General features: G+C 42.1%; 1 protein-coding gene across 3 annotated transcripts in view; it reads right to left on the reverse strand.

Annotated features, from left to right (window-relative positions):
* The window catches only part of NOTCH2 (notch receptor 2), a 220,887-nt gene that overhangs the window by 61,837 nt on the left and 135,429 nt on the right, over positions 1–23,621 (reverse strand). For all 3 annotated transcript variants that reach the window (XM_088835625.1, XM_088835626.1, XM_055402755.2), the window contains exons 6-10: positions 5,868–6,101; positions 4,388–4,543; positions 3,701–3,889; positions 2,414–2,527; positions 1,496–1,609 (exon numbers count right to left, since the gene is read on the reverse strand). In XM_088835625.1, coding sequence (XP_088691751.1) covers positions 1,496–1,609; positions 2,414–2,527; positions 3,701–3,889; positions 4,388–4,543; positions 5,868–6,101 — 807 coding nt within the window. The remainder of the gene's footprint in view (positions 1–1,495; positions 1,610–2,413; positions 2,528–3,700; positions 3,890–4,387; positions 4,544–5,867; positions 6,102–23,621) is intronic.

The raw sequence follows: 23,621 nt of genomic DNA on the forward strand, positions 1-23,621 counted from the left end.
AAGGCAAGCCTAGAGAGTTTTGTTTAAAACGAAGTTGTTCAAGTCAGATCTGTAGAATTCAAATAGCTTTTTCTAAATGATCAACAATTTCACTGCAGAGACATTTTAACTGCATCTTAATTGTATATTGGACTTCAGTGAGGCACAGCTCTCTATACTTTTCCTTAATATATTTAATCTCTATATGCCTTTCCTCCCAAACCAGTCCTCATATATAGGTACTAAATTAATGACTTCATGTACCTTATCTTTCCAATTCTGACCTGAGAGGACAGAGAACTTTTCTTTTTTCCTCCCAACCTCCCAGGAATCTATGCAAATATAGAAAGTTTTTAACCAATACTTGTTAAATAAAATGACCAAGTAAAGGCAGTTAAAAGGGGCAAATAAGAGTTCCTTTATCCAACCTTAAATCTTTTTAAGAGACTTTAGAAGGACTCTCCTCCCTTTTAAACATGAGTTCAAAGTTTAAATTCTCTCCAGTGAAGGTTATACTCCATAAGCATAATCTAGCCAGAAGAAGACCTAACCTGAAACTTTTCCAACAGAGACCAGAGTTTGTGAAAAGTAAAGGAAGTTGAGTGGATCATCTGACAGGGCCTACTATGAGAAGGCCTAATAAGTGGTAATATTCTAATACTATTGAAATAGTAATTCTCTGTTTGTTTTTATGACTTAGTTTGCTTTTCTGTGATCACAAAAAAAAGCATGCACATGATGCTTAAAATCTTTTAAGAATCCATTTTTTAAAATAAGAAAAAATGTCTTTAATTATAACTTCTTTCTTAAACAGTCAGATAAGAAACTGGGAAATTATCTTTTCTAATAATTTCTAGCCCTTCTCTACACAATAATGGTCTGTGCAGAAGCAAATGTGTAACAAGAAATGTTTGGCTTATTCAAACCCACTCCCAAATTAGAAATGTCGCCACAGATCAGAAATGTAGAATATTTGTAAACATTCTTTTTGATTCTAATAGCAGGAGTCAGGAAAGAGGACCCAAACTTTCCCAGACAGAGCCCTCTCCCCTGTTCAGATACACATTCGACTCTCAAAAAATCAGTCATATTTATGCAGAAAATCTCTGCACTTGCCCACCACTGCATTTCTGAGCCTTTGTTCGATCCCTTGCCTCAAAAAACACAGAGACAGGCCTCCTGCTGAGAAGCTCCAATGACAAACAGTTTTCAGCTGGAATTCTTCCCTTTTCCAGAGGAATAAGGCAAGCCAGCTGGAAACTCACCATTGCCAAAATCTGCCCTAGAAAGACGGGGACACCAAATGGAAGTGTCCAGGCCAGCCCATCACTGTGGTGAAGGAAGCAGGTGTTGTAGAAGGAAACAGTGAGAGCAGCAAGAAAGAGGCTGGAAGAAGCCCCTTCTAAACACAGAGCAGCCCATTAGTAGACTGGCCTGGCAGGGCAGCAAGAAGAGGACAGTCTCCTATTTAGTGCAAATGGACCTACCAGGGGAATAAGAAGTGAAAAATTCTTACCTGTGGCACACTGGCACTCATAACCATTCGGGTGATCTATACACTTTGCCCCATTCAGACACGGAGTACTAGAACAGTCGTCAATATCGATCTGGCAAACCGGCCCCGTGAATCCTTAAAAGGGCACATGATGACACAAGTCAAAGGATTATCTTATGTTTTCTTACTACCAGAATGATGCCCAAGAAGAATTGGGGTTTTATTGGCAGGGTTTATACCCCTGGATCAGCACATGGAGAATTGTTCTCCTGAACAGGTACCTGGGATAACTGGGTGAGGCTCGGGGCATCAGAGGCACTGGGGTGTCTCTCTCACCTCTTTCTCTTCCCAGTATAGATTTCACTTCAACTTAAAGTAGGAACTGAATGCATACAGGCAGAACCCCCTAAGAAGTGAATGTAGCTGCACAGGAACTGGGACCTTCTCTCTGAATAAAACAACAAGAGAGGCTATAGCCTAAGGCAGAAAATTCAGCATGTCTTCCACAATGGCTGAAGGGGGCAAAAGGAGAGACACAGCATTCTTTGGAAAGAACTGACTTGTGCTGTTAATGTACCCATGGGTGAAATGTTTAAAAATAACCATCTCAGCAAGAAAATGACTCACAGGAAAACATAAAATCCTCAATAACCTAGAACTAAGGGCTTCCGTGAGGTATGAACTTTCTGAAATGTACACACAGACAGCAAGGTCATGGGCCATTCAGAATAGACTTGGACTTCTGGCCACAAAGGATTTGGAAGATACACTAGCTGAAACAAATCCCCCACTTCTGTACAACACACATGCCTATCCCGAAGCGCTCACTTTAATGACTTCCTCATGGAGAGCCCACACACATTCTCCCCCTCCTCTCTTCCCTGCGGTCAGTCGGCTCTGTGCTTTCAAAGGAAACAGGGGCAGGCGGTGGGCACTCACCAGGCGGACACAGACACTGGAAGCGATTGACTCTATCCACACACTGCCCGTTGTTCACACAAGGGTTGCTCTGACATTCATTTATCTCCAGCTCACAATGCACACCTTTGAAACCTGAACAAAGTGGACCACACAAGTGGCTCAGAAAAAGACAAAGGCATGTTCTAGCCAAGAAAGCACAAATTCGTAAAGATGACTACATCCTCTATGAGTATGAGCATTTCTGCAGAGGGAAAAGAGAACTCTGCCGTGACTGAAAACAGTTACTGTGAGCATCAGTCAGACAAGGGCATATTCTGGGATATCCATATCACTGTGGAGACGGAGAAGTTACCTCCAAAGACCTTGGTAAGACCTAGCGTGCCAACAAAGACTGAACTACATTCTCTGATCAGTCCAGGCATTGCTTTCAGGATAGTGCCAGGTCCACAGGGTCCCCAGTCCTAAGGACAAGCTGAATGAATCAGAGATACTATTGGACTCGGGGTACAAGTCAAAGTCAGGAGGGCCTGCCAAGCCTGGAGCGGTTAGCACCCGTAATTAGGCCAAGCAGCCCCTGACAGCTGTCATTTCAAGTTAAGTTCAGCTGTGCTCTCTTAAGGATTCAAGCAGAGGTCTCTGCAGAAGAGTTCCAAGATATAACACAGCATGTGTATCTCACCATGAGATAAACAGCAAGTTCCTATACAATTATGGGTAATATTACTTTCTATAAATGGAATGGTATGCTATTTGTAATATATCAGGGGATAAGGAAAGCTTGCTATTTAAAGAATTTTTATAATAAATACTTTATGAAATCAAAGTATACTTGCATTTTAAAAATCTTCTGAATTTTTCTCTCACAAGTATCTGGGTTTTGACATGATGGGATTGTTTTCCATAGTTCTAAGAATTTTAACACAGGCCTTAGTTCTTAAGGGTCCCCTTGCATATGTGCGTGCTAAGTCGCTTCAGTCATGTTCGACTCTTTGCAACCCAATGGATTATAGCCCGTCAGGCTCTTCTGTCCATGGGATTCTCCAGGCAAGAATACTGCAGTGGGTTGCCATTCCCGCCTCCAGGGGATCTTTCCAACCCATGGATCAAACCGACGTCTCCAGTGGCTCCTGTGCTGCAGGCAGATTCTTTACCACTGACCCACCAGGGAAGCCCTAAGGGTCCCGTGGCTAGGGATTAAATGCCAACAGAGCTTACAGAAATGCCACACTGTACTGAGTGCTCTGCCTAAGAGAATTACAGTGCGAGGTCTCCGGTCTAGAACCCACACACCTACAGCCCATGTACCTGGCATGCACAGACACGTGAAGCCTCCAATCTTATCCAGACAGGTGGCATCATTCTTGCAGGGGTCTGAGTGGCACTCATTGATGTCCATCTCACAACGAGGTCCTGCATAGCCCTTCAGACACTCACAGTGGAAGGCACCATCTGTGTTCACACATTTTCCTGCATGCTCACAAGGATTGCTATTGGCTGGAAGACACAAGCACCCATAAACAGGATCAAAGCACTCGATGGAGCTTCCACAAATGTGGACTACAGAAGTGGGTCAGATTAGTAGCATTAGGGCCAGTCCTTTAATAATCTGATTCTCAATTTCTTACGTCCTTCTAATCAATCAGTCAATCAGAAATCAATCAATCAGAAAGTAAATAAATAATTAAATGAAGAAGGAAGGAAGGAAATAGGGAAAGACAGACAAATGAGGGCAATCTGAACTCCCATGTGTCTCTGCTGTTCTTATGCCCAGTCACTAAGGTAGGGATCCACGGTTAAGAGTCAAGCACAAACCTTCTATATATTTCAATTCCCAGGATAGACTATATGGTTACACTGAAAGGTCAGTTGTAAACAGACAGCATATAACAGGTCTGAAGTTCGGATGAAACACGCTCGCAGAATGAAATGTGCTTCAGCTAAAATGTCTGCTGAGCTCGACTGGCAGGAATAGGGAAGGCTCTGTGTACTCACCCATGGCACACTCGTCCACATCTTCTGTACAGTCACTCCCTTTGTAGCCTTGTGGGCAGGTGCAAATATACTGTCCATTCAGAGGGTTGGTATCACACAGCGCTCCCTTGTGGCAGGGGTTGCTGATGCACGCGTCATCCAGGTGACATAAGAGACCTGTCACAGGGGTGGGGAAATGAGAAGAAAGAGAAAATGTCCCTTACCTGGGGAATGAGTTTCTCTTTCATGGAGGACTGAACACCTTAGGACTGGCACATCAGAATCCAATGTGAAGATTTAGAGGCAATTTCCCCTTTGCCTGATCCTGCCTTAGGGACTCGCTGCAGCTAACTGCAAAGCAAGAAGCTTCTGCAGACACCTCTCTCTATACTCTGAATCTGAGCCTTCAGTTGGACCCCTCCTCACGCAATGTGAGGGATTTGTGAGATGGTTAGATATTGGAGTCAGGAGAAGGAAGATATCCTTCCCACTGGGCTGTCATGTCTAACACATAAAAACAGAGGCTGCCCAGTTCAATCTGAATTCCAGATAAACAATGAATAATTATTTACTCTATGTCCCAAATATTATATACATCCTACATTTTATCTGGCAACCCACTTTCCCAAGATCATGCTACCTGATGATCTTGGGGCCACCTGCATTTCATTAGCCTCAGAAGGAAAAAAAAAAAACCAGCTGAACATCATCAGCCTATACTTGGGCAGCTTTTTAATAGGGTCAACATTCCTGGCTCAAGTGCCCTCAGGACTCTGAAGACATGACTAGGCCCCATGTTCTGCATAGTTCACATGGGAACTGGATTTTCCAGTCTGCAATTAGCTTAAGAAGAGGTGACTAAGGCTTCTTCTACAAAGCTGGAGGCGGGGCTTTTGAAAAGGCACAGATACAGGAACATTTCCAAACTGCTGGGCACAAAGTTCTATCACCAAGCAATCTCCTTCTGAAACATTCCTCCTCTCAACTGCTCTATTCCTAGACCCAGAACCGTTAAACTGAGAGGTTAGAGCAATGTTAGCTTTGCAGTTGGTGAAAACCTTCCCCTACAGGCCAATACTGAGAGCTGGAATATACTTCACTGTTTCCCTCTTGCTAACCTTTTCTGAGCAAATGGATTATTTCTTCTGAAAATTAAGCACCTACCTCCATTTGTGAGTAATTGTGTCTTAATTTCTGAGAAATTTACCTTAGTTTCTGAGCCGTCTTTTAGCTTAAAATCTTAAGGAGGTTACAGATGTTTCCAAGGCAAGAGTTACTTTCATTTTGGAGGGATGAAACACTGAGGTACATGGAGTTGAGAGCTAAAAGTCCTAAGGAAGAAGACTGACTTCACAGCACTTTGGCTACCAATTACATTTCCAGAACAGCTGTGGGTGCCATGTTCCAAAAGACGAAACTTAAAAGGACATACCCCAAAAAGGGATGAAAGAGAGGCAGAAGTCCTGAATGCTCACCAGCCCTGTTCTTCTGCCAGCCTTACCTGCCTTTCCTTCTGGGCACATACAAGAGAAGGAGGCCACACGATCGATGCAGGTAGAGCCCGGGGTGCAGGAGGCGAAGGCACAGTCATCGATATTCTCACTGCAGTCGTCCCCGCTCCAGCCATTCACACACACACAGCCGTAGCCCCCATTACGGTTGGTACAGGTGCCCCCATTCTGACAGGCGTTGGGTTGCAGCAGGCACTCATCCACATCCTCCGTGCAGAACTGTCCTTTGGGGGGAAAAGCGTGTTTGTTTAGGGCTCTGAGTCTCAGAGGATTAGTACCATACATTCTTCACCCTCATGTAACCTGCGTGAACTTATGGCAATTAACTCACAAACAAACCTGGTTCTCACAAGACTTTTAAGGCCACCTAGAGACATCCAAATTCTAGGCAAATAATTTAGGGAAGGCAAGTTCTATCCCTAGAAACTCTGACAGCATGAAGTCTAGCCAGCCTATCAGAGAGAAAATTGAGTCTTTAGAAAGATGGCAACGATAACCCTGTATACGAGACAGCAGAGACACAGATGTATAGAACAATCTTTTGGACTCTGTGGGAGAGGGTGAGGGTGGGATGATTTGGGAGAATGGCATTGAAACATGTACATTATCATATGTGAAACAAATCGCCAGACCAGGTTCGATGCATGATACAGGATGCTCGGGGCTGGTGCACTGGGATGACCCAGAGGGATGGAATGGGGAGGGAGGTGGGAGGGGGGTTCAAGATGGGGAACACATGTACACCCAGGGCGGATTCATGTCAATGTATGGCAAAACCAATACAATATTGTGAAGTAATTAGCCTCCAATTAAAATAAATAATTTTTTTTAAAAAAGAGCCTCAAATCAGATTTGGTTAAATCCCCAGGACAATGAATGAGAGAAGAGCAAGGAGAGAAGGGTGTAAGAGATGAGTAAGGATGAGAAGCAACCTTAAAAATCAAAATGTTACAGCTACAATTATGTATCTTGACTATATCAATGTCGATATCCTGATTATGATATTAGATAGTAGTCTTGCAAGGTGATGATGTTACCATTGGGGAAGACTTGGTTAAAGGTAAACAATATTTCTCTGTTAATTCTTTTAACTTTCTATAAAACTACAATTATCTCAAAATAGAAGGTTTAACAAAAAAATACATGCAAGAGCAAGAAAGGGCAGAGAGAAAAATCAAGGAGTTAAGGACAATAAAAGCCTTGGTAAAATATAAATGTGAAACGCAAAGCCAAGATGAAGAGACTGGAGCCAAAGATGGAGCAGTGCAATATGATGTAGAAAGTTGACCTCATGCAACAGAAGATGAAAAAGGGTCAGTTTGTTCTGCCTGAGGAAGCAAACTAAAGGATGATAAACATGAGACCACCAATGGATATACCACAGCTCACCGCAACAGCAAAGGATAGGGACTGTGGCAAACGCTCTCGGGCCTCATGACAGGGAATAGGAGTTATTTATAAGCTACTTAAAAGCAAGGGATTTGTAATTAACCAGCAGTTAAGTGCCAGGTTACCTGAGTTGTAAAACAAGTTGATGAATCTGTCTTATAATAAATTGTCTTTTAAAAGGTTTAAGAAGTTACCAAAGGGAATGAATATTCAGATCATATGAATTATTTAAAACAGAACATGACAAAACCCTCAAGATATCCTTAATTCTTTCTTTGTAAAAAACTCTCTGAATAATTCAAAAAGGCACTCTGATGCAGAGGCCTCTTAATGACAAAGCACAGGGCATTCATACTCAGAAAACGCCAGGGCTATACCTAGTCCCCAGATAATAAAGTCAGCTGGCTCAAGGACTTTCAGAGTCTGCAAAGTGCCCAAATGTGCAGCCATCACCAATCTAACTGACCACCTATTCTTTACTTCTACTTAACCAATGCATCCATTAGTACAGAACCAACATCATTCTATTGCACTTTGATTGTACATCCATCTCCTATCACTGGGCTGCAAGCAAACTCGGTTCAGGAGCAATTTTTGTATTCCCAGCTAAGATCCCACTGCCTAAGATGGCAGTGTGTGGGCAACTCTGGAACCCTGTGCTCAGGGCCCCTCCTCTGTGCTGCTCTTCTCATTCCACTTCATCCATAAAATACCTGAAGGAGCCAACATGTATTTACATGATCACACCTTCCTGATCCAGGATGGGCATCTGATACAAGCTATGTCACTGCGTTTCTTTTCCAAACTTTTGGACTAGGGACCCTTTGCCACATGGACTAAAAGAAAAATGTGACCACACATAGTGTGATAATAGCGAATCAGAAGTGCACAGAAAAGAAAAACAGAATCTGGTGACATTCAAGTTACTAGCTCCAGCTGTTCCCAAAGACTGGCTGTTTCTAAGCCTATTTACGAGCACAGCCACTCTGAGAGATGTCCCTTCCAGCAGGTTTCCCTAATTTGAGATGGGGATCTGTCTATTGCATCTGACAGCATTAACTAGTACAGAGGGAGGGCGGAAGTTCAGGAGCAATAATTTCCCCCAGGATAGATGATGTCAGTATAGAAAGCTTTTGCTCCCTTACTTTACTGGCAGAAATGCTACCTCAGAGTAATGACAAATGTGTCGTTAAGACGCAGGTGGGATATAGAAATGAAAACATAACCAAGAAGCAGGTTAAGAGTTTCTGCAACCTGGCAAGTCCTCAGAGTCTTGTCTGTTGCTGCTGCTGCTGCCAAGTCACTTCAGTCGTGTCCGACTCTGTGTGACCCCCTAGATGGCAGCCCACCAGGCTCCCCTGTCCCTGGGATTCTCCAGGCAAGAACACTGGAGTGGGTTGCCATTTCCTTCTCCAATGTGTGAAAGTGAAAAGTGAAAGTGAAGTCACTCAGTCGTGTCCGACTCTTAGCGATCCCACGGACTGCAGCCTACCAGGCTCCTCCATCCATGGGATTTTCTAGGCAAGAGTACTGGAGTGGCTTGCCATTGCCTTCTCCGGTCTTGTCTGTTACACTAATGCTAACTCAAAATACCTATGCTACCATCAAACTTAACTGACTTGCTGAATATGAGAAATTTGGAAGTCGTTTTCTTTCTTATTGGTTCCATGATAATTCTGAGTACAAGACACTGTGTATTTTTAAAATCTCATATATATTTCATATACATTATATAATACCCAGACACTTAAATATTATAGTGAGACAAACTAGGTTAACGAAATAATGTTTGAAATAAAAATTTTGTACTCGGGAAAGGAAATCAAGAGTCACTGATGGCTTACTGTGAACCACACACTGGGCTTGAGGTGTTGTGATCACTGTCTCATTGAGGAAACGTGCTCAGAGAGGTGACATAACTCACCTGTCATGAGGCAGGGTGCACAGGAGGGCTGGGATTTGAACTAGAGCTGCTGACTCTAAAATCCTTAACAAAGACTTAAGGTGTGAATCTCACCATATCAAAACAACCTTTCTGCATCTCAGTTTTCCCAAGCACACAGAGGCATGGGGAAGGAGAGAGGATGGGGGAGGGGAGGATTAAAATCATGACTCATATGATCGGATTACTGGAAAAACTTATGACTTCAAATTACTATCCAAAAGTCAAATGTATTTTTTGAGTACAGTTGATTATTTTCCCAATGAGATTGATTTTTGAAGGTCAAATACCTAAGGCATTTTGTGTTTGGTGTCAGATACTGTTAGAGAAATCAAATCTGGAGAGTCAAAAGAGTCCTGGCTTATACAGAATCTTTCATAGGATGGATCATTTTCCTCTAAGGTTTGGGCATATTTCTCCAGAACAAAACAAAACCCCTCCCAGGCATATTTATGCCAGAATTTTTTCCTCATTCCAATTCCAGCAACCGGTTATTACATTTGGAATGTTAGAACAGTGACCAGGGTGCCACAAAATTGCTTGTTCCAAAATTCCCAATGGAAAGTCTACTAACATACTGCACTTATTTCATGTCACCTCCCTCTTGGCAAAGGAGGAAACCAATGCAGAAGCCTAAAAATAAGAAACATGAGTTTCAGAAAGGTTAAGTAACCACCAAGCCTACCACCCTTGCCCAGAGGCATAAATTGGTAAGTCAGAGGCACTGTCATTCAAACCCAGATCAGTTTGACTCTAAAACTACTGTTCTTTCCACTACAGCAGAGTTAATTATCCAACTCTGGGTCTGATCAGTAAGACCTACAGACTAAGTCCCTGATTCTAGAGTCTTAAAGCACACCTAAAAGGGATGGAAGCACAAGTCAAGGAAAGAAGACCATTGGTAGAAACTGACAAAGACAAAAAGTCACTAAATATTGAAACAGTGAAGTTTCTCGGTGATATTCTAGAGGGTTTGGGTGCATTCAGCTTTTCCCACTACTCCATGGCAAAAAAGCATCAGCCTGTGCTGGAGGAAGAAGGTTCACTCAGGTTTGTGGGGTTAGATCTTGAACATATCAAAGGGACTTGGAGTATATTCTTGAGTTGGGTTTAAAACAAAAAAAAGCTGGAGATCATTTGAGGCTCTGAATTCTTACATGAATTTTGAACTTGATATGACAAAGGAGAATTATTGCAGGCTCACAGGTGAGGGAAGGTATGACCAAATCTGCATATGAACGTTAGTCTGCCAGAAGAATATAGGATGAATTAAAAGCAAATGACTTTGTGTTAGTTGGGAGAAAAGGAGAAAGTACTAAGTTAGGAGCTAGCTACCTAGCATATAAAAGCCCATGGTGAAAAGACAGAGCTGCGTTCTTTCCATGCCCTACCTAGCTATTACACCTTCAATCCAAACAAGTCTCAGCATGTACCATCATCTGTGCCAGCACACAAACCTTGCTGGTGAACTCCCAAAATAAGTTGCACAAAGCTCGGTTGGGCAAGTTTGTGAGGGCATCAATTATCCCTCTTACTAATTTCACCTGCCAGTTATTGCAGGCTACTGGTATCTAACATTGGGATTAAGGCAGTGGGCTATTAGGTTTTACCCATCTCCCATTAGAAAGGAAATAACTTGTTTCTAGAAACTACTTTCTCTACTGCCATATAAACCTGGGAGAAATATCAATAACCTCAGATATACAGATGACACCACCCTTATGGCAGAAAGTGAAGAGGAACTAAAAAGCCTCTTGAGGAAAGTCAAAGAGGAGAGTGAAAAAGTTGGCTTGAAGCTCAACATTCAGAAAACAAAGATCATGGCATCTGGTCCCATCACTTCATGGGAAATAGATGGGGAAACAGTGGAAACAGTGTCAGACTTTATTTATCTGGGCTCCAAAATCACTGTGGATGCTGATTGCAGCCAGGAAATTAAAAGACACTTACTCGAAAGTTATGACCAACCTAGATAGCTTATTAAAAAGCAGAGATATTACTTTGCCAACAAAGGTCCATCTAGTGAAGGCTATGGTTTTTCCAGTGGTCATGTATGGATGTGAGAGTTGGACTGTGAAGAAAGCTGAGCACTGAAGAATTGATGCTTCTGAATCAATTTTGTGGTGTTGGAGAAGACTCTTGAGGGTCCCTTGGACTGCAAGGAGATCCAACCAATCCATCCTAAAGGAGATCAGTTCTGGGTGTTCATTGGAAAGACTGATGCTAAAGCTGAAACTCCAGAACTTTGGCCACCTCATGTGAAGAGTTGACTCATTTGAAAAGACTGATGCTGGGAGGGATTGGGGGCAGGAGGAGAAGGGGACAACAGAGGATGAGATGGCTGGATGGCATCACCGACTCGATGGACATGAGTTTGAGTGAACTCCAAGAATTGGTGATGGACAGGGAGGCCTGGCGTGCTGCGATTCATGGGGTCGCAAAGAGTCGGACACAACTGAGCGACTAAACTGAACTGAACTTGGTATGAAGGCTGACACCTTAAACACTTAGCATGCTAAGTCTCTTTGCGACTTCATGGACTGTAGCCCACCAGACTCCTCTGTCCATGGGATTTTCCAGGCAGGAATACTGGAGTGGGTTGCCATTTCCTCCTCAAGGGGATATTCCCAACCCAGATCGAACCTGTGTCCCTTAAACCCACATCTCTTATGTTTCCTGAATTGGTAGGTGGGTTCTTTACTGCTAGCGCCACCTAGTATATACTGATAATTCTCTGGGTGATAGCTTTTGCCTCCTAAATGTATCTCGTCTCTATCTTTCCTTCATATATTTTATTCTAGCCACATGGCTTACTGTTGGTTCTTTAAACAAGTTCTTTCCTACCTCAGAGCCTCTGCATATCCTGTCCTCTCCACCTTAAATATACTTTTTCCTCTTACTTATACGGCCAATTAACATCTCATACCTTGATCTTCAGCCTTCCCTCATAGCTCAGTCAATAAATCATCTGCCTGCAATGCAGGAGACCTGGGTTCAATTCTTGGGTCGGGAAGATCCCCTGGAGCAGGAAATGGCAACCCACTCCAGTATCCTTGCCTGGAGAATCCCATGGACAGAGAAGCCTAGCAGGCTACAGTCCATGGGGTTGCAAGAGTCAGACACGACATTGTGACTAAACCACCACCACCACCTTGACCTTCTTCATAACTTAGGTAGATCTTCAAGCTCACATTTCCTCTTTTTTCTCCTTCATTGCATCTACTCCATTCAGTCCATCATGTCATTTATCAAATGGTGTAATTTTATATTCATTTGTATTTTACAGTCTCTGTTAGACTAAAAGTTCCATGAGAGCAGGAATGCTGTTGGTCATTCACCTCAGTTTATATATCAGCCACTGTACCAGACACTTGGCATCAGTGATAAAAGAGACCTTAGATTCAATCTAATGTGCTCATTTTACAAACAAAACTAGGACCATAGAGGTACAGTGACTTATCCATGCTTACACAACTAGTTAGAAAAAGAATTAGAAATAGACAAACTTGGGTTTCCCTGATGGCTCAGTGGTAAAGAATCCACCTGCCAATGTAGGAGACACAGGTTTAACCTCTGATCCGGGAGGATCCCACGTGCCGTAGAGCAACTAAGCCTGTGCGCCGCAACTACTGAACACGTGCTCTAGAGATTGGGAACTGCAACGGCTGAGTCCACGGGCCGCAATTACTGAAGCCTCTGTGCCCTAGAATCTGTGCTCTGGAACAAGAGAAGCCATGACAATGAGAAGCCCGCACACCGCAACGAGAGAAAAGTCAGCGCAGCAACAAAGACCAAGCACAGTCAAAAATAAATAAATAATTTTTCTTTGAAAAGAAACAGACAAACTTAAAAGTGGAAATCAAGTGCTGAAAAGGAACACTGGGGTGTGTGATCACAACATTTCAAGTTAGCCTTCAAAACTATCTTGAGCAAAGAACAGGATTGAGAAATGTATTGGAAGAGCAAAACATCTAAGCAGCGCTTCAACTACAGACAATACTACTAAACCACCATTAGAAAAATATTTTGTATATAGGAGTGTGCATATGTTAATCCCAATCTTCTAATTTATATCTCCTCCAACCCCCTTTCCCCTTTGGTAACCAGAAGTTTGTTTTCTATGTCTATTCTACGAATAAGTTTTCATACTTTTTCAGATTCCACATATAATTGACATATATGATATTTGTCTTTCTCTGGCCACCTGACGTGAAGAGCCAACTTACTGGAAAAGACCCTGATGCTGGGAAAGATTGAGGGGAGGAGGAGAAGGGGCCAACAGAGGATGAGACAGTTGGATGGCATCACCAACTCAATGGACATAAGTTTGAGCAAGCTCTGGGAGACGGTGAGGGATAGGGAAGTCTGGCGTGCTGCAGTCCATGGGGTCGTAAAGAGTCAGACACGACTGAGCGACTGAACAGCCACTGTCTGACTGGCTATGATAATCTCTAGGCCCACCTGTTGTTGCAAATGGCATTATTTCATTCTTTCTTATGGCTGAGTAACATCCCATTGTATATATGTGCCACATCTTCTTTATCCATTCGCTGATGGACATTTAAGCTGCTTCCATGTCTTGGGTATAGTAAATAGTACTGCAGTGAGCACTGGGGTGCATGTATTTTTTCAAATTATGGTTTTCTCTGACTATGTGGCCAGGAGTGGGACTGCTGGATCATATGGTAGCTCTAGTTTCAGTTCTTTAAGGAACCTCCATACTCTCCTCCACAGCAGCTGTACCAATTCATATCCCTACCAACAGTATAGGAGGTTCCTTTTCCTCCATACCCTCCCCAGCATTTATTATTTGTGGACTTTTTATGATGGCTATTCTCACTGGTGTGAAGTGGTACCTCATTATAGTTCTGACTTGCATTTCCCTAATAATTAGTGATGTCAAGGACCTACTGTATGGCACAAAGAACTGCACTCAATATTTTGTAATAACTTATAAGGGAAGAGAATCTGAAGAAGGATATGTACATGTATATACATATGTATACACATGTAACATACATATACACACACACATATATAACTGAATTGCTGTGCTCTACACCTGAAACCAAAATGATACTGTAGGTCAACTACACTTCAATTATAAATAAGACACCAATCAACCTACCTACAAAACAGAAACAGACTCAAAAACACAGAGAACAGACTTGTGACTGGCAAAGGGAAGGAGGGTGGGGAAGGGAGTCTGGGGTTAACAGATGCAAATATTATACACAGGATGGATAAAAAACAAGGTTCTACTATAATACAGGGACTGCATTCAATTATCCTATGATAAACCACAATGAGAAAGAATTTAGAAAAGAATGTATACATATGTACAACTGTAGCACTTGCTGCTCAGCAGAAATTAACACAAAAGTGTAAATGTGCCATACTACAACCAAAAACAAATTTATTTCATAAAAGGAAAACAAGAAAAAAGAGTACACTATATTGATTTTGTAGGAGTGGAGTTGCTTTCATAATGATCTTTTCTTACTGCCGCCATCTACGGTCTTAAAAGCAAAGGATGAATGAGTAAGATTATGAGCAGCACGTGTGGCAGAAAACAGAGTGAGCCCAACAGGACTGTACTGAAGTGGAAACCATGACCTGAGCCTCACTAGCATCAAGCTCTGGCCATGTGAACTGAGGACCACTACACAAGACACCATTTTATGAGCTGCAACACATGAGGATACAAACAGCTCACTATAGTTTTCTCAAGACACCACAAACAAAACATCAATCTGACTTGAGTTACAAGTGACTGGGAAACAAGAGGAGGAAGGGAGGAAAGGAAAGAAAAGAAATGATCACTGAGCCTTAGCACTCCTGGAAGAAGCCCTGGCCCTTCCTAGTCATCTCTCAAGTGTGAAGTGTGTGGGAAAAACTCTTACCACATCAGTGGCCCTGTTAAGGGTCAGCTCTCATTTGCAACAGTCACCATACGAACAACATGTAAAAAATGAGCTTGGCTGACCCTTGCCCTGACCCTCTACCTCCTCTTCCTTGGTTAAATCAAGAGAGTCTGGTCTCTAATATATCCTCCCAGCCAGCAGTCGCCCAGGCTCCTGAGGTGTGGAGTTTCATCTTTTCCTATCATAGCAGGGCATTCTTTTAACCTCTGTGCTACAAACCTCCTCCTCTACACACAGGAGATTTTCTCTTCCTCTCTTAAAGTGAAAGGGAAGGGGAAAAGCTTGAATATTCTTCAACCTCCCAGGGCTAAAGATGGTTGAAACATTTTGTACAAACACTGGAGTCTACAAGGTCTGCCTGATGAGAGACTGTGCAAGCACTAATGTACAAGCACACAAATGTGCCTATGAGGCTAGGGTTACAAGCCCTAACAAGATCCTGTAGGTATAGCAGACATACATGCAGATAAATCTAAGAATCTCAATGAATGTTCCTGCTAACCCTAGACACCATCATCTTTGCCAAACTCCTCTAAAGCCTGGTTTCCCTGCATCCTGATCAATATAGTATCCGAAGAATCACCAGTTTGACCTCACCATGGATAATGGATTGTGCCATTTGCCTGTTCAAACCCTCTGAGGCAAGCCATTACTCTTAGGATAAAATTCTAAATCTTTTCTACATTTTCTGCCTATCACTCTAGTCTTTCCCCTTGAAATATGACCAGTGCTGGGCACTCTGGCTTTTTATTTTTATCATTTCTCAACATGATCACAATCTTTCCCCAGTATGGGTCTTTGCCCAGGACCCTGAACCTGGAGCATTTTGGGTTCAATGATCCCCTAATAATTCATACCCACTGTCCACAGCTGAAAGACAGTACATGCTGACTCCAAATTCATAGTTCTGCCTGTTAATATGTTCTCCAAATAACCTCTACTTTTCCCATTTAATATTCATTACAGTTGAAAATCTCACAGAAACATTACATGCTTTATGCCTGTGTTCCTCACTAAACATATGCTAGACACATGCTCCAAGTTCCATGAAGAAATGGGTGGTACCATTTACTTTATCAGTGAACCCTTAGCACTTAGCATAGTGCCTAGCCAATAGTATTTCTTGAGAAATAATCAAAATATTTGTTTAAACAAATTTTATTTGCTCTTTTCCCCCTAACTCAGATCACTCTAAACTCAATAGTCATCTTTCGACTCCTATTCCTAGTAGAACAGGGTGTCTCTATTCTACTCATACTGCCAAAGTTTTCATCATCCCCTTATCTACATTCCCCCCATCAATATATATGTCTCTCATTCCACTCTCTTCCTTAGCTGCTAAACTCCATCTTGTTTATACCACACCAAATTTATCTAGCTTTTTGACCTTAATCCTTCAACTATGTCTCGAGGTGACTCTACATTGTTGGAGTACCTAACTTCTTCAACTGAAACCTAAGAATTCCCTAAAGACTACATCCCAGTCAGCAAGCAACCCTCCTCTTCCAGTTGCCTCCATCTGCATGAAGGTAAACAGGCAAAGAGCTACTCTTTTATTTCCTAGTGGTGCTACTGACTTCAGAGAGTAAAAACAGACTTATTCAGCTATTTCTAGGTACCAGACACTGTGATGAGTGCTTACAATGATAGTCAAATGTCATCCTCTCATACAAAATTAGTCCAAATGGTCCACGATGGAGAAAGATATTAATGTATCTCAGGGATGTAAGAAGAAGAGACCCTGGCAGGACCCAGTGATAGCCCTGAATTTGGAGGCGTGATGTTGGGCCAGAACAACGAGCTCCATTCATTCATTCAACAAATATGTATAAATTATGTGCCAGGCCTGACCTATACACACTAGTAAACAAGCAGTTGTGGATTCTACCCAGAATATACAGACAAAAGAGGGTTTTACAACCAATCAAATAATTATAATAGAGGGTGAGAAGTGCAGTTATTACTGCATACTTGTTGCCTTAGGACTACAGAGCAAAAGAACACAGAAGAACTATATCCTGCAGGTCAAGTGGGGGATGATTAAGCCAAGATTATGGCCTAATGGCAGCTTGCATCAAGGCAGTATTTTTGTGTGTGTTTTGAAAATCCATATTCCTACAGATTCCACCTTCAAACCACCTCAGTCAGTTCAGTTCAGTCGCTCAGTCATGTCCGACTCTCCGCGACCCCATGAATCACAGCACGCCAGGCCTCCCTGTCCATCACCAACTCCCAGAGTTCACTCAAACTCATGTCCACAGAGTCGGTGATGCCATCCAGCCATCTCATTCTCTGTCGTCCCCTTCTCCTCCCGCCCCCAACCTTTCCCAGCATCAGAGTCTTTTCCAGTGAGTCAACTCGTCCCATGAGGTGGCCAAAGTATTGCAGTTTCAGCTTTAGCATCAGTCCCTCCAATGAACACCCAGGATTGATCTCCTTTAGAATGGACTGGTTGGATCTCCTTGCAGTATAAGGGACTCTCAAGAGTCTTCTCCAACACCACAGTTCAAAAGCATCGATTCTTCGGCGATCAGCTTTCTTCACAGTCCAACTCTCACATCCATACATGACCACGGGAAAAACCATTGCCTTGACTAGACGGACCTTGGTTGGCAAAGTAATGTCTCTGCTTTTTAATATGCTGTCTAGGTTGGTCATAACTTTCCTTCCAAGGAGCAAGTGTCTTTTAATTTCATGGCTGCAATCAGCATCTGCAGTGATTTTGGAGCCCAAAAATATAAAGTCTGACACTGTTTCCACTGTTTTTCAAACATCTATTTCCCATGAAGTGATGGGACCAGATGCCATGATCTTGGTTTTCTGAATGTTGAGCTTCAAGCCAACCTTTTCACTCTCCTCTTTCACTTTCATCAAGAGGCTTTTGAGTTCCTCTTCACTTTCTGCCATAAGGGTAGTGTCATCTGCATATCTGAGGTTATTGATATTTCTCCCAGCAATCTTGATTCCAGCTTGTGCTTCTTCCAGCCCAGCGTTCCTCATGATGTACTCTGCATATAAGTTAAATAAGCAAGGTGACAATATACAACCTTGACGTACACCTTTTCCTATTTGGAACCAGTCTGTTGTTCCATGTCCAGTTCTAACTGTCGCTTCCTGACCTGCATACAGGTTTCTCAAGAGGCAGGTCAGGTGGTCTGGGATTCCCATCTCTTTCAGAATGTTCCACAGTTTATTGTGATCCACACAGTCAAAGGCTTTGGCATAGTCAATGAAGCAGAAATAGATGTTTTTCTGAAACTCTCTTGCTTTCTCCATGATCCAGCAGATGTTGGCAATTTGATCTCTGGTGCCTCTGCCTTTTCTAAAACCTGCTTGAACATCTGGGAGTTCACGCTTTACATACTGCTGAAGCCTGGCTTGGAGAATTTTGAGCATGACTTTACTAGCGTGTGAGATGAGTGCAATTGTGTGGTAGTTTGAGCATTCTTTGGCATTGCCTTTCTTTGGGACTGGAATGAAGACTGACCTCTTCCAGTCCTGTGGCCACTGCTGAGTTTTCCATATCTGCTGGCATATTGAGTGCAGCACTTTCACAGCATCATCTTTCAAGACTTGAAATAGCTCAACTGGAATTCCATCACCTCCACTAGCTTTGTTAGTAGTGATGCTTTCTAAGGCCCACTTGACTTCACATTCCAAGATGTCTGGCTCTAGGTCAGTGATCATGTTATCGTGACTATCTTGGTCGTGAAGATCTTTTTTGTACAGTTCTTCTGTGTATTCCTGCCACCTCTTCTTAATATCTTCTGCTTCTGTTAGGTCCATACCATTTCTGTCCTTTATTGAGCCCATCTTTGCATGAAATGTTCCCTTGGAATCTCTAATTTTCTTGAAGAGGTCTCTTGTTTTTCCCATTCTGTTGTTTTCCTCTATTTCTTTGCATTGATCACTAAGGAAGTCTTTCTTATCTCTCCTTGCTATTCTTTGGAACTCTGCATTCAGATGCTTATATCTTTCCTTTTCTCCTTTGCTTTTCGCCTCTCTTCTTTTCACAGCTATTTGTAAGGCCTCCTCAGTCAGCCATTTCGCTCTTTTGCATTTCTTTTCCATGGGGATGGTCTTGGTCCCTGTCTCCTGTACAATGTCACGAACCTCCGTCCAGAGTTCATCAGGCACTCTATCTATCGTCCCTTAAATCTATTTCTCACTTCCACTGTATAATCATAAGGGATTTGATTGAGGTCATATCTGAATGGTCTAGTGGTTTTCCCTACTTTCTTCAATTTAAGTTTGAATTTCGCAATAAGGAGTTCATGATCTGAGCCACAGTCAGCTCCTGGTCTTGTTTTTGCTAACTGTATACAGCTTCTCCATCTTTGGTTGCAAAGAATATAATCAATCTGATTTCTGTGTTGACCATCTGGTGATGTCCATGTGTAGAGTCTTCTCTTGTGCTGTTGGAAGAGGGTGTTTGCTATGACCAGTGCATTCTCTTGGCAAAACTCTATTAGCCTTTGCCCTGCTTCATTCCGTGCTCCAAGGCCAAATTTCCCTGTTACTCCAGGTGTTTCTTGACTTCCTACTTTTGCATTCCAGTCCCCTATAACCACCTACAGTTGCATTTACAAGAATTTATCATCCAAATATTAACAGTAATAGCAGCATATGTATTGATATTCTAAGATCACAATGTCCTCCTGCTTCAACCGTTTCTGAAGTTCTTTTTCATCCGTTGGTTCAATGCTATGTCTTCCAAACCCAGATGACCCCCGAGTGCCAGGGACTGCACATATCTATAAAATGACAGAGATAAATACGAGAGTGACCTCAGGAATCTCTGGAATGGACCCAAAAGTATGCCATGTGATGCCACCTTAAAGTCAGAATAAGTACATTACAGCTGAATAAATCGTAAATTACTGTTGAAAGAGAGAGAGAGACAAAGACTCTACATGTTAACCAATTTGTATAGGAATGTAGGAGGATGGTGTGGGGGTACTTCAGGCAGAAGGAAGTGTATGTGTACAGGTTTGAATAGAAGGTAAAATATGGCTCACCTGAGGCAATGAAAAAACCCCACTGTGGTTTAATTATAAGGCACATATCAGTGGAGATAAGGTTGGACAGGTGGTTATGTGCAGAGCCTTGGAACTCTATCCAAAGACAAGGGGGACCCACTGAATCATTTCAAGCAAAGAAATAACACGATCCAATTGGTGTTTCAGAAAGCTCACCCTGCTCCTGTGGGAAGAATGGACTGAACTCCATCCCACCATTCCAGGTCAATAGTAGTTTAAAGCACTGAGGAGTTCCAGGGCTCCTGTGGTCAAAAAAGCCTGTGGTGCTTTTGGAGCAAATTCCAGATGCAACAGCACTAAGGAGCAACCAGGCTCAGCCACTGTATGGAGAACTGACGCCTGGCACAGAAGCTTCTCTACCCTGAGAAAAAAATGGTACTAGGCTTCTGTATTCCTGCTAGAAGGAAGAATACACACTCTGGCGCTCTCCCACCTCTTTGGGCTGCTGGACTGTTAACAGTTTAAAGAGCCCCTCACCTCCCTGGAAGCAAAAACTAACTGTACCAGGGATTCCAAAGAGAATCAAACTACTCTATTTATGGTAAGGCATTACTAATGAGCAGAATAAGTAAGCCAAACAAACAACAACTTGGTGTTCATTAGAACATTTGCAATATAAAAGGTGTAGATATACCATGTAAAAAGTAGATGAAAAGCATACAAGTGAAAAATACACAGTTCCTGAAATGAGTACACTACAGAAAGAATTGGTTCTATATTCTCAAAAATTTTATACACATGCAGTGTATGTGTACAATTTATACAATCTTTCAAAAGAAATTAAGATATTCTTATAAAATGGGGCAGGCTGAGAGAAAGGCAGAAACGGAGAGGACCCAGACAGAATGAGTAAATATTACCAGAAAATAAGAATGCAGTTCAAATACAAATCAGAATTGGCAACTATAAACAACAGAACTGACAATGATGCAAAGAAAAAGCTTAAGGAGCTCTTATGAAATGCAAAGGAAAAAGATTAAAATATCGAAAGAAAAGATTTTAGCTCTGGGGAAGAATAAAGACCTAGTATAAAGGTATTCCTAAAGACACAAAAACAAACGAGAAACAATCTTTTCTGAGATGAGCCTGAACCTAAGTTTCCAGAGCCAAAGAACTCAAAAACAGACTACGAAAACAATGACAGGAAACACACCTATACCAATATTGGTTAAAGATCTGATTTTAAAGAAGGAGGAAAGAGAGGGAGACAGAGAATAACTCAGAAAACATTGGACTTCTCTATCGTACTCACTACAAGAAGCAAAAGAATAATGTCTAGGAACTTCATGAGAATATAATTTGTGACCCAAGAGTTCAATATCTATACATGATGCCATTTGTGCATAAAGGCAACTAAATTAAAAAATATTTTTCAAATATTCATGAGCTCTGTAAGAAGGTTGTGATATAAATGCACTAGTCAACACAGAACAAATTACACATATAACTAAGTCTAAAGTCTTATAAATTGAATTTTAAAACAGTATGAATATCAGTAATGTTAAAGAACATGAGTAAGACTTTAAGTTTGAGTAATAATAATACTATAATATAAATTTTAAAATCCCAGATCCTATAACAAAATCTGGAGTGTTAAGAGAAGATTAAAAGAAGTAAAAGTATGCTCATTCCCTACCTTACAAAAGAGGATATAGTTTCGTTTTGGATAGAGAAAAGCAGAAAGATGGATTCAAATCCAAATTATTCTAAACATGTGTACCTTTTAAAATCTAAAAAGCACTAAACATTATATGGACTTCCCTGGTAGCTCAGTCGGTAAAGAATCCACCTGCAATGCAGGGGACACAGAACATGCATCATGAGTTCAATCCCCAGGTTGGGAAGATCCCTTGGAAAGGGCATGGCAACCCATTCCAGTATTCTTCCTGGAGAACCCATGGACAGAGGAGCCTGGTAGGCTACAGTCCATAGGGTCACAAGACTGAAGCAACTGAGTAAACATTATACATAATTTAAATCATTTCACTTCTACTGTCTTCATGGACTAATTTCTACTTCCTTGAATTACTTAAACACATAGTTTATCTTCTCATTCTTTGCTCTCCCATCTCCCATGAAATCAACATCTGGGTTGAGGACCAATAAGGTCACCTAGGCCAAGAGTTCTCACTTTCCTCAGCTCTACAGACCTCCCATCCACTCATTATCACAAACAGACTCATGTTCCAGATCTCATTAGAAGATACTCCCTGTTCCAACTCCAAGATCCCAAATCGGTACTTCCACTCTCTGACTTTAACTTTCAATCACTCTTCTTTCCCATTCCCAACAACCAGTTCACCTAATTTTTCCCACTAAAACTCGAAAGAGTAAGATGAAAAGTGAAAGTGTTTGCTCCTCAGTCATGTCTGACTCTTTGTGACCCCATGGACTGTAAACCACCAGGCTCCTCTGTCAATAGGATTCTCCAGGCAAGAATACCGAATGGGTAGCCATCCCCTTCTCCAGGGGATCTTCCTGACCCAGGGATTGAACCCAGGGTCTCCCTCATTGCAAGTGGATTCTTTACTATCTAAGTCACCAGGAAAGCCCTGGAAAGAGTAAAGCACTCCTAAATAACCCACTTCATTAACCAACCCCTCCTAGCTGCCTTCCCTGGTGGCTCAGACGGTAAAACACCTGTCTACAATGCGGGAGACCCTGGTTCGAGCCCTGGGTTGGGAAGATCCCCTGGAGACGGAAATGGCAAGCCACTCCAGTACTCTTGCCTGGAAAATCCCATGGACAGAGGAGCCTGGTAGGCTACAGTCTATGGGGTCACAAAGAGTCGGACAAGACTGAGCGACTTCACCTAGCTGCCTTAACTCTTAGTCTAGCCAAGGTTCTAGGGTTGGTCACACGAATAAAGTTTCTGTCCCCTGAAGCTACTGCCCAGTACTTCTCTCTTTCCCCCTTGCCCTCCCCTTTTTACCTCTACAAAATCTTGAATAAGTGATCTATTCCACTCCCCCCTTTACTCCTCCCTCAACACCCACATTTCTCTCTAACCTCTTGCAATCTGGCTTTCTTCTCTCCTTTACAGAGAAACTCCATTTTAGAAGATTTCTAAAGACCTCAAAATTCTGACTAACTCTCTGCAATTAACATTAATGTTTGAGTCTCCTGGTTGCCATTCTTTCAATTATCATCATTTGTTAAAATTGGTCTTGAAAATGCCAATATAAGTAAGACAGGTTCCTAAGTCTCTAGAGGCTAAGAGTGTTATTATGTGAGGTAAGTATATCAACAAGTAAGATCAGTATAATATTGCAGGTGCTATAACAGAGGCATATAGAGTTGAGTCAAAGGCATAGTCTTAAAATGCATTCCTGACTCAGTGATGCTATAATTGCAGAGCTTCTTGTGAACTCTCAGTCCTCCCTTCTCTCACCTTCCTTCTTTAGATCGCTTTCCTCATTTCTGAAGTGTAGACTTAAGATCCAAACAGGT

The sequence above is a fragment of the Moschus berezovskii genome, chromosome 4 (genome assembly GCF_049115385.1).
Source record: "Moschus berezovskii isolate FMDL1 chromosome 4, NW_MosBer_1.0, whole genome shotgun sequence".
In the NCBI taxonomy this organism is placed as follows: domain Eukaryota; kingdom Metazoa; phylum Chordata; class Mammalia; order Artiodactyla; family Moschidae; genus Moschus; species Moschus berezovskii.